At 41.9% G+C, this 15,462-nt stretch overlaps 1 protein-coding gene across 1 annotated transcript in view; it reads left to right on the forward strand.

Moving 5' to 3' along the window:
- The window catches only part of LOC137450774 (connector enhancer of kinase suppressor of ras 2-like), a 199,007-nt gene extending 183,879 nt beyond the window's left edge, over window positions 1-15,128 (forward strand). Inside the window, exons 20-24 of the mRNA XM_068157671.1 lie at window positions 4,936-5,006; window positions 5,710-5,813; window positions 7,238-7,745; window positions 8,063-8,262; window positions 8,629-15,128. Of these exons, the coding sequence (XP_068013772.1) occupies window positions 4,936-5,006; window positions 5,710-5,813; window positions 7,238-7,745; window positions 8,063-8,262; window positions 8,629-8,844 (1,099 nt within the window). The 3' untranslated portion in view covers window positions 8,845-15,128. The remainder of the gene's footprint in view (window positions 1-4,935; window positions 5,007-5,709; window positions 5,814-7,237; window positions 7,746-8,062; window positions 8,263-8,628) is intronic.
- Window positions 15,129-15,462: the final 334 nt, after the last annotated feature.

Consider the following 15,462-nt stretch of genomic DNA (forward strand, 5'->3'; position numbering starts at 1 on the left):
AGTGAAAATACTGTACCCTAGGAACCAAGATGGGAAATGTATTGATTCCTTAAGTGTCCAGTAAGAAAGACTGATGAGGAAGAAGCCAGGATAACAAGTAGAAAATCAATTTTAAATATGATTCTGTACTGCAAAGAATTTTACAGTGAATCCAGTTATCCCACTCATGTACAAGGGGAAAAAGAAAAAGGCAAAGTTTTCAATCAGAAATTAAACTGCACTGAATAAATTCTATGCATGAAATAAATGGTTTGAGAGAATCTGTATTTTAATAGACTTGAAGATAACAATTCATTCAAATTTAGCTTCCACTTTAGCTCTGTTTTTTGCCTTTAACTAAACAATCTCAAAGGCAAAGAGAAGTAAATTCTGCACTGAAATATTCATCATACAAACCTGAGATGACAGGGCAAGGGCAGGTATTAACTGATGACAAGATGCAAGATGATAGGAAATATGTAATTATTTATTTATTCTGTTCTATTCATTAATGCCTCAGAATTCCATTGGTGTCATTTTTAAGGGAGCATTTAAGGGAAAGAAATGGTGAATCTGGACAGACTCCCTCCTGAATTTCCACCTTTTCAGGCTATGTCCTTTATTTGCTTTTTCACTTGAATTAAAGAGGTTTTTTTCCTGTGTAACAGCCATCGTGTATATGCCCAAAGTATCCAGCACTGGCGATAGGAACAAAGAAAACATTTGAATCACAGAAACTTGCTACTTCCTGACCTGTTCTCCACAGATTAATGGAACAGTCTTGACTATAACCCTAAAGATGACAGCCCTGCACCTCTTTAAAAAAAACAAAACCCAATAACATGCTTAGCCTCTTGCCTTTGGTTTGTATTCTCCTACACCAAGTGTATTAGTTCTCTCAGAGGTTGTCCATGTTGTTTTGGTTTTTTCACCTCTGCTGTTTTCCTCTAGGCTGTAGAAAGGATTAGCCAAGTGGACAAAGTGTGCTGCCACTATGGAAACTATTGTTGCCCTTAATCCCAGAATCTCACACTGACCTTGGGCAGACTCACCACCGTACTTGGCATGAGTAAATGACAGCAGGCAACAAACAGAAGCTTACTGCTTTGGGACAATGAGCAATGGCATGTTCTCGGTTTCCACCTAGTCTGTTAGGACAGTGAAGCTACACAAAACTGCTTCCCTGCTTGTTTGGTCCACTTCAACATTTTCCAGTGCTTTTATTAAATGATCAGTAAATGCTCCTGACTCCTGACAATTCAGGGCATTCAAGCATGACTCACTCTTCTGTAGCAAGTTTTGATTATTGTCACAGCTACTCAGTTCATCACTGCCCTCAGTGCCTTTGTCATCATCACTTTCCAGGCCTGGGGGTAGAACGAGACTCTTAGAAGAGGCCCTGGGCTGTAATCCTCTGGTACTAACCAGAATTATCTCAGTAAATTTAACTTAACTTCCTACAAAACAGCTCTATTTTATCCCAAAGCAATGGCAACAGTGCCTGTTTGTACTTTGCAGAATTAATTAAAGCCAAGTCTAATTTATTTAGAATGTAAACCATTGAGACAAACTTACTGTGTATTTAGATGACTTGACTTGAGGCTTACCTCTCCCTGCATCTGCTTCACTAAGGCACAGGCAATGAAAAATAATTAATACACTTCTTGGTCCCTGGTAAGCTATTACAGTGTAGCTCAGTAAGAGATATTAGGTCCTATGGAGATGTTGTAGAGTGCTGCAGGTAAATTGTTGTAGCAAAGTATCCTTGAGACATTTAGCACAGCTCCACATCGTCACAACTGATTTCTGTCTAGCATGCAGCCCCTGTGGTTCATTGTATGGCCTAGACTCTAACTCAGTGCAATGTGCTGTTTAAGTTGTTTAATAACCAAAGGAAATGAGTTGTTGAAATTATCAAAGAAAAAAGGTTGAGTTCTGGGGGGCAAGAAGAATCCAACTTTCTGCTTCAGGAGGCCAAGACAAACAGAGGTGTGCCTGTAAGATTGCTGTACCTGTCAGAACAGCTCAGGGCTTTTTGTGATCACATGCAATTCAAGAGCTGTTAGGGGTATAGCTATTGCAACCAAATTAGAGAAAGGATCTCCTGGGGTCTTTTTCACTATAGCTGCTCATCAGGTGTAGCATGTAGTCTTTGCACTGCATGACCCTCAATTAAACACGCAGTCATCTACCCCTCAGAGTCCAATTCTGACACACTGGCTTCCTGAAACCTGACATTTGCCTACAAGGCATTCATTGCAGAGTTCAGAACCAAATGGCTGAGTTTCCACGCTTTCCACTCAGAACTTTTTATAGCTTTGGCTGCCTGTTTTCTTAAAATGAAAGTGGTTTGCTCATCAAGTAAATTCATCAAGTTTACACAGCGTTCCTTTGAACTGAGTTTGCATTTCCTTGGGAAGAAAAAAATATGTTCACTGTGAGAAAAGGATCTGTAATCTCAGCACTTGTATAACTCCTGATTAACCTCCAAAACATTCGCCCATGCCTTTTTAAAAACCACAAAACCTAAAATTGAGATGATTCTTCTTTTATCAGAGAAGGTTTTATCATTATAAGCCAGTGAATGTCATCAGATAACCCTTTTTGTTGTCTTGACAAAAGGACTAACTCTAGATTGTGGTAAATGAGGTAAGAAAGTACTTACAGCTATAGCTAGGAACCTTGCTGCCTTTTGGAAGAGCAGTGTCTGAGAAGTCTTAGGGAAGGAAGAGTACCTCTGATACTGCCAGATTTGGACATCGAGGTCATAGGAGTAAAGCTCATACTCGGTGTGTGCTAAGGACATCCATGTTCTCCTGAAGCCCATATAGTAACACTTTGACCATTACCATAGAATGGTAGGGGTTGGAAGGGAGCTCTGGAGATCATTGAGTCCAACCCCCTGCCAAAGCAGGGTCACCATCTACATGTGCTTACAAGATCTGAAACCCTCAAATTAACAGGGAGCAAGAAGATAAATTTTGCAAGACATTTAAGACCATTTGAATTTCCATGCACTGACCACCAAAACAACTGAGTCTGGTTTGTCTTTGAGAGCACCGATGAGTCCCAATCTATCACTGCTGCTTAAGCAGAACCTGAGCTGCAGTCACTGAGACATTCTGCTTAATGGCCAAAGGCATATGGTAAAGTATGACTAGAACTATTTTGCTTCAGTGCTAATGGGTTTAGAAATTCAGGGACAACTGTTGAAAAATAATGAATACAAATGCTTAATAATGAGCAAGGGTATGATGTGCTTTCAATTACTGCAGTGAAGAATGTGCTTTCAAGGGAAGCAAATGTCAAGTGATCAGCATGGCGGTGGCTGAATGAAATTATGCTGGTGAGCACTGCAGAAAAGCTTTTCTGTAAACCTGCTATAAGCCATCTGAAATTTACTTCCTTCATGATAAAGATGAGTTATTGACATGCTGATACAAGTGTCTGTAAGCTGTCCTCACCCTGCAGCTGATTCTTGTAGAAACTAATCATCATTTCCATTTTTATTTCCAATTTGCTCACTTCTGTTTTAATACCGAAAGGCAAAGCAGTATTATTGTGCAATTCTTTATACTTTTATAGTTTTGCAAGTAAATTAAACCCTGTAACAATTCCCTGTGAGTAAGAAGTAAATGTTGTTGTCCCCTTTGGATCCTTCTGAACGTCATAAGATATGTAGAACGATTTGCTGAAGGCCATACAATGAGTCAGTGTTAGATCCAATATTACAGATTAAGATCATTGCTCTGAGTGACTGCAGAGCACTGCCTAGACCAGGAGATCAATATGTGCTAAACTCTGGGCTATTTTTAGTGGAGAGCTCACTCCTCATTCTCTGCCTCCTTGCTGTGTATACCATCTTCCACCTACCATGCTCTTCAACCTTAATGTTACACATGTCCTCAGAAGCTTTTTGCTGTTCTATGACAAGTGGGAAAGAATGACACTGAATAGTTTCCTCGTGTGACTCTCCAAAGCCCTTGTCCTTGTGATGGACTATCTATTGTTCATTAATGGCTTTCTTGAAGCCTTTGAAAGATGTTTTTGTCATTATATGATTCATTAACCAAGAACACAATTATTAACAATTTTTTGTTGCAGCAAAATAGCTGCCTCTAGAAGGCACTTATGTGGGGTACAACAGTCACTGAGTAAGGGAACACTGGAGAATGCATCCCAGTCATTACTGATGGCTCCTAACAGGGCTTTTTTTCTTCACTTGTATTTCCTTCTTAATGAACAGAGGCTGCTTCTTGAGTTTCCATTTCCTGAACATGAAGAAGTTACTTTCCTTTCTTCATGTTATCATAGAATGATAAAATAATTTGGGGTTGGAAAAGACCTCTAAAATCATTAAGCCATATCCTGAAGGGCCATGCACAAGCATTTCCTGAACCCCTCCAAGGATGGTGACTCCATCACCTCCCTGGGCAGCCTGTTCTGATGCCTGACCACACTTGCAGCAAAGAAACTTTTCCTAATATTCAACCTAAACCTGCCCTGGTGCAACTTGAGATCATTGCACAGACAGAGCTGGACATCCTCAGTTCTATGCAGACTATTTAACAGTTTCATTTAGCCATTGCTACCATACTGGTATCTATGTTTCATGTTTTCTTGAGGACATACAGAAGGCTTATGTCATGATTTTGCAATTTTCTTAGCAGCAGAATAAAATGCAAGAGGGAATACAAGGAATAAAATACAGTCTGATACTCCCCTAGGCAGCCATACTCCAGCAGATACGAACAGAGATCCAGAAGTCCATCTGAAACATCCTCCACTTAAAATTATTAACCCCTGAAGACGGATGGAGTGTGGTTTTAGCAGCCTGAAGAGTGTTCAGTTTCTGGACTAAGCATTGTCTGACTTTTCCAAACATGTCTATGCCCACACATTTGCTCTAGATGTTCCTGAAGTATCTCTCTTCCTCATTTTCTGTTGTTCTATTAGATGGATGAATCGTTTGGGTCTGGCAGCAATTGGTTACACACCTGATGACAAGGATATTCATCCAGATGAAGGTAATGCTTCAGAGCTCATAGTTTGGAGAAGAGAGCAGCAAGTACATATCTGGTCAATATCCAAACAAAGCTGGAGATGTCACCATTCACCTTTTAGGATCATATGTGTCATAACTTTTAAATGTCAATTTTCATGAGAATCCATATCCTTGAAGAACTCTACTTAGGACATGAAACCCTGAGTAATCCTTTTCAGAAATATTTGAAACAAGTGATAAAGAGAACAGAAGGTTCAGGGTGAGGTGTGATCTCCCAGATCACAGCCCCTGGGTATGCTCCTCACCCTGGAGTAAGGCTCACAGGTCAATATGTCCTTTTGAACCATTTTGGTGTCTCCTGAGCTCAGGGGCCAGCCTTGCTTTTTGCACCATCACCCATGGTGCAACCTGTTATATAACATAAGTAACTGAAGGGTTGCATTCTGAGCTCTGTTTTAGCATCTGGAAGGAAGTTTCTCTTTGACCATCTGTGACCAGCAGCTGGTACAGTGGGAGTGCTTCCTCTGATGTTCTCCTAAAACTGTTTGAGGTGGTTCTACAGATCTGTGTATCTTTGATGACAGACATTTTCATGACTGTTCCTTAGTAAATGCCAAGCCACCTAGGTGACCTGGAAATGTCTACCTTGGCACGTTGATGCAGCTTTTTAAATGCAGGACCCACTTTCTTGTGGCACGTGAGTGAAACCCCAAATGCTCTGTTAGCAGATTACTGGAGTGAAAGCGACCAGGATGACATCGAGGGCTCTCTAACCCTGAAGCAGGAAGGCTCCTCAACACTGTGTGACACCTACCATCGAACACCCTCAGTGAGTTATAGATAATGCATTTAGCAGTAAGTCACCAGAAATATGTGTGCCTTGAGCTGCATTTTCCTTGCTTTGGAATATTTCATTACCATAATGGCAGAACAAAGACAGATCTCATTGCAAGAATGAAATCACTGCTGCTCCTAGTGAGCTAAGAGCTGAATGTTTCCATAACAAGTCAGTTACAGAAGCAGAGGTAAGTGTCTCCTTACATAGCTATGTCACCAATGCAATGACATTTTGTGTAGCATTTGGGAGACCACACCTGACAGTACAAACAGAATATTCCAATGTTGACTTCAGGCTATGAAAAGAATGTGGTGGATGGGATAGTTTGTGTTAACTGAGGCTGGTTTTCAAGTATGAGTATCGGATACTGGATGCTAGAGGTAAAGACATTCCTGCAATAAACATGTTTTAGTACAAACACTTTGAGAACAGGTATTTAGAGACAAGGTATTTTTCCACAGCATGAAGCATTATGCACAATGCCTTAGTAGCAAAAGGTTCTTCTGTTAGTGTCCTAAGATGTTAAGTAGCTGATAAAAGTACTTCTAATATAATGTGTGCAGACAGGGTTTGATAACGGAGGGGGAAAACCCAACACTGCTGCTAGAGCCTCTTCGCACAGATAGAGAAGGACATTTCTGTGAGGGGTGACATAGGCTGTGATAATGATTCAATGTTTCTAAGCACAGATAGGACTGTTCTCTATTTTTCTTTCAGATTTTTCTCCAGCGTGAATGACACGATCCTCACACAGCCAGAACCACAGAAAGAGTGACTGAGACAACAGCATCACATGGGTGAAGTTCAGACTGATTTTCACCCATGTGATGCTGTTTTACCAACTGAGATACAGGTTAAGCCCCTCCCTTTCTGTTTTTCCATTTTTTTGCCTTTCTCTTTGTTTTTGAACTTAAATTGCTCACAAACCCAGAAGAATTAATCAGAACAATATGGGAAGTTCATCAGTCCCCTAAAATGCAAAAATCTTCCTGGGTGCTGAAGGTTGGTTTTTTATGTTTGGCTGGATAATTATCCCCTGAAAAAAACAACCTAAAAAAATCCTCTCAGGCTTTCCTTTGAGGACTTTCATGTCTTCACAGCACACTGCTGGACTTGAGTGTAAACTGGACAGGTCTTCAGGAACACTGTACCAGTACGACACACTTCCTTCCAGCAGGAGCTTCTGATGGGCAGAGAATGTGCAAAACAAGAATAGGGAGTGGTTAAAAGGCAGCCCTTACATAAAAGTTCTCACTGCTAATTCTGTTCTGTTCACAGAGATTTTTCTTCTGGCACATCAAAACACACATCAGTCCATTTTATTGGTGTATCTCACATGATGTTCTGCGCTATGGTCATTTGCCTGGGTCTGTTCCAACCTTGCCTTACAGCCAGATGCTTTTGTGTCTCTTCAGGTGAATTCTTCAAGCCCCTTCCCTGAAGCCAAGCACGGCCGACACTTCTCAAGCGAATCAACCTACTCTCACTCTTCTGCAGAGGACTCTCGCCAAGACGTGGCAGGCAGCACGCACTCCTCAGGGTGCAGGCCTCCCTACCGAGAAAGACGCTCCTGGCAGGATCTGATAGAGACTCCATTAACCAGTTCAGGGCTCCACTTCCTGCAGACTGTTCCTCCTGAGGCAGAGTACACGAGCAGCCAGCCTGCAATGTCACCAGACAAACGAAGACAAGCCACGCTGCCAGTGCAAAGGCGCCATAACTATGAGCAGGATGGGCCCTTCCCTTTGGTGGAATGTCAAAGGGGACACAGCTCCCACAGCAGGCCGCAAAAGCAACGCAGCCAAAGCCTTCCCCGAAACAGAGATGTCAGGGGTAAGGGGTGTGTAAAGTCCATAGAAGGAACAGATGACCAGCTAGAAGAGAAAGTTCCTATTAGAAGGCATAATAGTTTCTGTGCAGAAGGTGAGCTTTTGAAGGTGTTCTGATCTTCTTCACTGCCATTGAAAGCCAGAACAATGCTGCCATTATTCCCAGCCAGGGCTGAACTGGTTTACATTTGCAGATTCATCAGCTGCTATGCAGGAGTTTGTACTTGAAAAGCTGGAATGTAGTGCTGAGGATGTAGCTCTGGGGCTGACCAAAGTGTTCCTCTCTATCAGAACTTTGGAAGGCTGTGCCACAGGGTTACTTTATACACGAATCTGCAGGATTGCTCACTGGTTTTAGAGGCTTCATCTGAATGATTGTAGTTGTTGTCAGGTTTCTTTCTTTTCTTTCAGAAAACATAAAAGAAATTGGAGAAAATACAGATGGGCTGCAGGAGCTGTACAAATCCCTGGAGCAAGCTAGCCTGTCAGCTTTTGGAGAGCAGCGCCCTTCCACCAAGCAGGAGTTCCGCAAGTCTTTCGTCAAGCGATGCAATGATCCAGTGATCAATGAAAAGCTTCACCACATCAGAGTTCTCAAGAGCACTTTGAAAGTAAGGCTTCACCCTTAATTTTGTGTCTAAGCAATATAAACTAGTAGAATTATAAGCTGTTAATGGTTTAGAATTAAGCTCCAACCCCCCTGAAAACTCATGAAAGCAAAGATGTTTCAGCTTAAGGAGAAAATAAATAAACAAATAAAATCGTTGGCACTCTCTATGGACAGGAGGTAGAAACAGCCCAGCACTGAACTGCCAGGCAGTTTTGGGTGTAGTAGTTCCTGCATTTAGGTAAAAGATTCAAGTGTCCATAGCAGTTTCTCCAGCACTTTAAAATGAAGGAAAAAACCAAAGTGCTGGAACAGAAATGTGGCATAAATTTCCTTCTGACATGTCCTGTGTCTTTCTGGAACTTGATAGGCCAAGGAAGGGGACCTCACCGTTATCAACAGCCTTCTGGACGAACCCAACTTAACATCAAAGAAGTTTAAAGATTGGAAAGTAAAGAACTATGAGTTTTTCCTGGACATTTGTGAGTACAGTGCTGCTGTGAAATCTCCGAACGGAGCCTCTGAACTTGCAAGCTCAGCGCCAATGCTGACGCACACGCACTCCTTCATCGAAACTCACGTGTGACAGGGCCTGGGTCCTGAGGCGTTGCTGGGTGCCGCCGCAAACTGAGTAAGACAAACGCTGTACTATGTATTGGTGACGTACTCAGCAGTACTGTAAATACATTGGGTAAGAGAATAGTGCCACAGGATGCCTCCTACATTGCATGATAAGACAATAATATTCCTTATGAAGCTTTTTTTGTTTGCTGTTCTCAACCGCTGTCCGTACCAAGCTCTGCATTAGAAAGAACCAGTGCAGAAGTGTAACTGAAGATAAAAACCAGTATGTTCAAAGTACTGTAATCAAACTAAGCTTATAGTATCAGCTCCTACAGTCATTTTATATATTTAGATATACATCTAGACATATCTATGTATATAAAATGTAAGGTGGCAGTTGACATTTACTTTGAGAATTCCCTAAAGTTCACATTTCCACACATCTTTTCTGGAGAAAAGCAGAAAATGAAAACAGCTCAACTGGCCACCCTCAGCAAGGAACCTTTAGTTTTGCAACATTTCCAGGCAGTCACCATCTTTGCAAATACAAGGACAGAGGTATCAAAATGTAAACTCAATCCCTGTAGTGTGCCTTAAAATGTACACTGTACATCTAGCAAATAGACCCCCCTCTGGCCCTATGGGCATACTGTACACACCATTTAGATACTGTGTTTGTCACAGCCTGTGCCTGCCTTCACAAGCAATGGGGAGAAGCCAGCAGGTGCGGCACAGGGCTTCAGATAGGAGCAGAACAATGGTGGTTGTTCACTAATGCTGCAACTTAAACTGATTTTAATATGATTTGAAGTATTTCATGGTGAAAGGAAAAACATCTGCGCTGGGTACGCTACACACTGCAGGTTTTCATGGTTTCTTCACTGTGAATTTAAGTGACACGTGACTGTGAGTCACAACATTCAAAACCACTCTGATGAGAAGGATGAGAATGGAGTTGAATGAAATCCTGAACTAGTCCATTAAATTCTGTACTAGACTGACATCTAGAGCTGAGTAAAGTATTCAAGATTACGTAATGTCTGGCAATAATTTTTAACTCTTAGTAGTACATCAGCAAGTGGCTGAAGTTACTCAAACCAAGCTGCACAGATTGGCTTGGGGAGACACTCAAGTCACTCAAAGCATTTCACTTCCTTGCCTGGATGAGAGTGATTTCCAAGAACAAGGTTTTGGTCAAAATGCTTGTATTCTTGGTGTGGGGAGGGGAGAGATTGCTCTGAATTGCTACTGAAGATAAAGTTCAAAGATCCATTCACAATTTTCTTTGCCTAGGCTGGCTAGAATATTTCTAGAAAGCAGAGCAAAGGGAATGTGGAGACAGTTGATGCATTTCACTTAAAGACAGATACTAACCATTTTTTCAGAAGATAAACTTCATCTTTCATAGAGAAGAACTGGACAATTCATACAGTCCTACATAATGTAGGAAAAAATGTTATCTCAATAAGGTCCTAGTATGCAGGAAGAGAGTTAGTCATTCTCAAAGCCAGAGCAGGGTGAAGGTATCCTGTTTGTATAGCTCAGAACTCACAGAGCAGCTGACCCTAGCTGGCTGCCAGATGCCCTCCCAAAATGCACTCAATACATCCTCCTCAAGGGGACGGGAGAAAGTATGATGGAAAAGCTTGAGGGTCAAGTTAAGGACAGGGAGGTTGCTTTCCAGTAACCATCCCATGTAAATCAGACTTGACTTGGGGAAAATGAATTAAAACTATTGCCAATTAAAAATGCAGTTGTATAATGAGAAGCAAAGACAAAGCTAAATGCATCTTTCCCCCAACTTCTCCCTTCAAGGACTGCTTCAGCATGGGTCCTTTCCACAGGGCAGAGTCCTCTGTGAGGACACTGCTGCAGCGTGGGTCCCCACTGGGCCTGGCTTTTTTTCATATCAGATGTCTAAAAGTTACACATTTCAGGAGGAGAAATATTACACAGTGAAGGAAGCAACGGTGTGAGTTACAGAAACCAGTTCATACTCTGGGTGCAAGCAGTGACAGAAGGTCACAGCATCAATTAAATGGATTGAACTTTCTATATTTAGAAAGAAATTTAAGCATGTTTGGTTTTGTTTCAAGCCCACAGGATGGTTTGTGCTTCCATAATAAAACAAGCTATTTCTCTTCTAAAGTGCTGCTTACAGGTACAGCTGGAAATGACAAACATCATTAGGAAGATTTATGTCTTAGGCCTCAAAAAAACCCACAAATAGTAAGGAAAACAGACAACCTCAATTTTCATTTCTGAAAGTAAAGATCTCTGACATGTGAGTGGATGACACAAAAAGTTGAGTGATCACACTTTTGCTCAGCTTATCTTTAAATCTATCAGTGTCATGAGTTCATCTTATCTGAAATCCCTGGAGCCATGAGTCTGTATTCTGCTCTTAGAGAGCAATTCTCATCAAACCTGATTTGCACTGAATAGACAAGATAAATTATCCAAGAGATTCATAAGGTGAAGGGAGATACACTGGAGAAATCTGCTATGAGGTTAAGATTAGCTGGCAGAAAAGTCTGAAAGATTTGTCTGGCATCACTTATGCCTCAGAGCAAGCAAAATCTAATTGTCAAATTAAGCAATACAAAGACTGTTCTTCCACAGGCATCAGCTGGCATTTGAAAGTCATTTCACATGAGTTTGGTCATTTTTTTTCATGCATACTCAACTCCATGCTGCAGCCCTTCCCTTCCCAAAGTGACTTTCTACTTTCTGGATGTAGGTACGACTTTCATGATCATTGAAACAAGTGGAATGCAAAGTGCAATACAGATACTGCATTGAGGAATCCAGGCACCCAAGCCTGCTTCTGGAAGGGGCCAATCTCTTTTTGGTGGTGCTCAATAATAAGACAAGGAGCAATGGGTAAAAGCTTGAACATAGAAGGTTTCACCTCAACAGGAGGAGAAACTTCTTTACAGTGAGTGTGGTGAAGCTCTGAAACAGGATGCCCAGAGAGGTTGTGGAGTCTCCTCTGGAGACATTCAAAACCCACCTGAATGTGTTCTTGTGCAGACTACCCTAGGTGATTCTGCTTAGGCAGGGGGTTTGGACTCAGTATTGGATCTGTAGAGGTCCCTTCCAACCTCTATGTTCTGTGAATCTGTAATTCTAGTTAGACTTCAAACAATTTGTTTGCACAAGCAAATCTCGTATCTCTACAGAGATCCTGACTGCTGGAGCCAGGCCTGGAGAGATTCCTTCAGCAAGAGAGCACAGATCTGTTTGTATTACTGGGCACCAGCTCTGAAAATGCCATTTATAGTGCACTCCTGTCTCTAGTGTAATGTCAGAGGAAGAAGTGATAACTTGATCTCATAAAGGGTTTTTAATTCCTCCTCAGTTTTCACAATAGAAACTCTGCATTTCTAGGGAGGACAGAAGGGCACAGGTTATAGCAATGCCTTTTCCCTTGGAGTGTAGGTTTGTAGATTTTCCACATGCCTTGGACCACAGAGCTTAAAATCTCATTAGAGACAACATGCCACCCTCCCTGCTGCCTAATGATGTTTATTCACCACTAACACTGAAAATGGGTAGGGACAGGAAATACTGAAGAAGCAGTATTAGCTGATTAATTTACATGAAGTAATAAAAAGTTCTTTTTCTTCTAGAATGTTTCCCTCAACAAAGCCAAGGGTGCCAGTCACTCCTTCAGGCAGGCTTACTGTGGGGTTAGTTCCATGTCTCCTCCTATCCCAGCCAAAGCCACACCTGGGCTTGCAACTGAAAACCTAACCTGAGCCATATCAGTTGATGAATGGAATCTACAATGTTATTTTACAGTATCAGTAAGGTTGGAAGAGACCTCGAGGATCAGTCGAGTCCAACCCATCACCACAGACCTCATGACTAGACCATGTGAACAGAAGCTTAGTAAATCCTCTGTTCTTGGTTGATTTTATAGATCATTCTCTTCACCCCCATAACACACAAGCGTGATGTTGTGCTGCTGATAGTTCCACCCACTACGGCGCAGGCAGCGCCTCTGCTCTTGACACAACTAACAGAAGCAGCACTCCTTCGAAGCTCACCATTCATACCATACTTCCACCTTCAGAAGGAGTATTATAAATAACATCCTGTAAGCTTTCACCAGTTTTTGAGAGAGCTGATGTATTACGGGGACCTACTCTTAACGAAAGCAATTTAAACATTCAGGCAGCTACTGCCTGTTGTTATCTTCAGGAGAAGAACCACATCCACCTTTGAAGCAGGCTAGGCAGGCTGTTTTTATCAGACACACACACAAATGTTAACAGCAGCAATTAGGGACTCTGCTGTAAGCATCCAAGCCACTGTCAGAGCAGTGTTTGAAAGAAAGCAGTGCTGTAAACTGATAAAACACGTCAACAAACTGCTACTTGACCAGCCAGGCCTCCAGCTTCTGTCCTTACATTTCTAGAGTATTCCTCATTCTCAGGCACCAGAGAGAGTATCAGCACAGATCTTTTTACTGGCTGAAAAGGCATCTGTCTGAATGCTGCAGACTAAACCAGGACACCACAGTATAGGTACTGACTCTACTGCATTTTTGTCACTAGCAGCCACCGAGCAAGTATGTCTTAACAAACTGTGTTCACTGGCCAAAGCACCAGTAAGACCCTGCTACCAGTTAAGACTTCTGTTTTACTGAGAAACAAGGATTTCAGCTTAAAAATCTGGAAAGGAAACAGGTTAGGATGTAAAAGAAATGCACTAGTATTAATAAACTTTTTACATTTGACACATACTGTATTACAAATATCCTTGTAAGACCATTAATTGCTGGGCCATAGGTGACTTCTGTCTAGTTTACTAAAGTAGCTAATAAAAACTTGTAGAGAGAGCCTTTTTTAGATAATGCTTACATGTATGGAAATGTATGACACCCTTGTACTATGGCTTGCACTTTACTTGCATTAAACTGTGAAGTAGGCTGTAGTAATGTCTTTGTATATTCAGGGGTTGAAATACCAAAGCACTAGAGTATGGTACTGCTGGTGTTCAACCTGCACTGTTAGCTACATCTGAACGTGCTGACAACGCGTAGTTTGAGAACCCCACCGACTTCAAACCTTTAGCAAATAACGCTCTGGGGTCTCCATGGTCTTTGTTTCTTTGTAAATATAAACATTCTTACTGTTTCTGTAGCAATAGGAGGTTACAAACCAAACTTTCACTAGGACTGTTTTCAATAACAACAACAAAACCCAATCTATAGCGCCTTGTATAAAATCATGGAGACTCCATGACCTGTGGGCATTTTTTTGTTTACAAGCAGTGTGTATATAGATATTAGAGACAGAACTGTTATTTATCACCAAGTTATGTTGTGGTTGGTTCTTTCTAAAATAAATGAATTCATGTTTTCTGTCATTATGAACAATAAGTGGTTTAGAGCCATCTGGAGACGTTTGAAGCGGCTAAGCTTCGAACACCAGTAACCTTCCATGGTTCAGCCTTGTTTTTCTAATCAGCTGTGAGATGAACTGAGAGGCAATGGCAAAGCCCCTGCCTGTGGCGGGGAGGACATCTGAGTTATGTCACAGTTTGAGCACTCTGCCACTTTTCTATAACCTCCATCTCGCTTCAGAGCTTTCATGAGCAGATGCTCTCCCGGTACCATAGTGAAGTCCCTCAGCTCATGGACGCTACAGAGAGAGAAAACGAACCGCTCTAGACTAATACAGGTAACAGTAGGTTTCAACCCCTGGATGATACAGTATTCCTTCAGTTTCACAGCAGTCTTTTTAATTTTATACTTGTCTATGTTGGGAGATGATCCAATAGTTTCTATAGGCAACGGGCGTTAGGTTTCTTTTGTCCCTCTCTCCAGATGAGTTCGGTGTGAGTTCCCGTAACCGGCTGCGTTTTTTCTATCACAGATTACCTTGGTAACTTTTTTGTGTGTCTACAATGAAAATTTATGAATGGAAAACTTCACTGTGTGTTGCTCACTGGGCATATACCTCATGGTACATTGCACAGACGTGTAAGTTGTAAGTTGCACTGCAACATTAAAAAAGGAACATATTGCTCTTTTTTCAAAGATATTAACTTATTTAAGAGATATAGTCTGTACATTATTAAAAAGAACATTTATTCTTCCTAAATTCAAACAAAGCTTTTGTTTTGGGGAAAAAAAATAGAGAGAAAGAAAAAAAAAAAAAAGTTGTAAACTTTAGTTGTAAATTTGGACTTCAATAAACGAATTATCTGCACTTAAATGTTGGGCTTTTCTGTGTGTGTGTGTTCTCCAGTACCTGCAGTCAGAGCCATCACGGTCCAGCAGCAGCTCTGGGTGGTCACGGGGCTGATAGCCAGGCTGGCCCAGCCCTACGGCCCCAGCCACGCCAGCAGCCCAAGCCGTGGGTGCCCAACGCGAGCGCCTCGCAGAAAACGCTTCCGGTCGTCTCCTCGATGCGGCTCACTTGGGTTTTCCTTTCAGTTCTGTGCTTTTAAATGGCACCTCCCAGGGCTTTGCGCTTTTCTCATCGGAATAGAATTAGTAATCGTGTATTCTGAAGTAGATGCTGGGGGGAGGGTAGAAGGGGAAACCAGTGAAGCAGCAGAGCGAGGTCAGCTCATGACGGGACAGAGGCACCTGCGCTGCCTGGACTGAAGGCGCCGGCAGATCGCT

This window comes from Melanerpes formicivorus, unplaced genomic scaffold, assembly GCF_026170545.1.
Source record: "Melanerpes formicivorus ecotype bairdi unplaced genomic scaffold, bMelFor1.0.p_v2 SCAF_37, whole genome shotgun sequence".
Classification (NCBI taxonomy): Eukaryota; Metazoa; Chordata; class Aves; order Piciformes; family Picidae; genus Melanerpes; species Melanerpes formicivorus.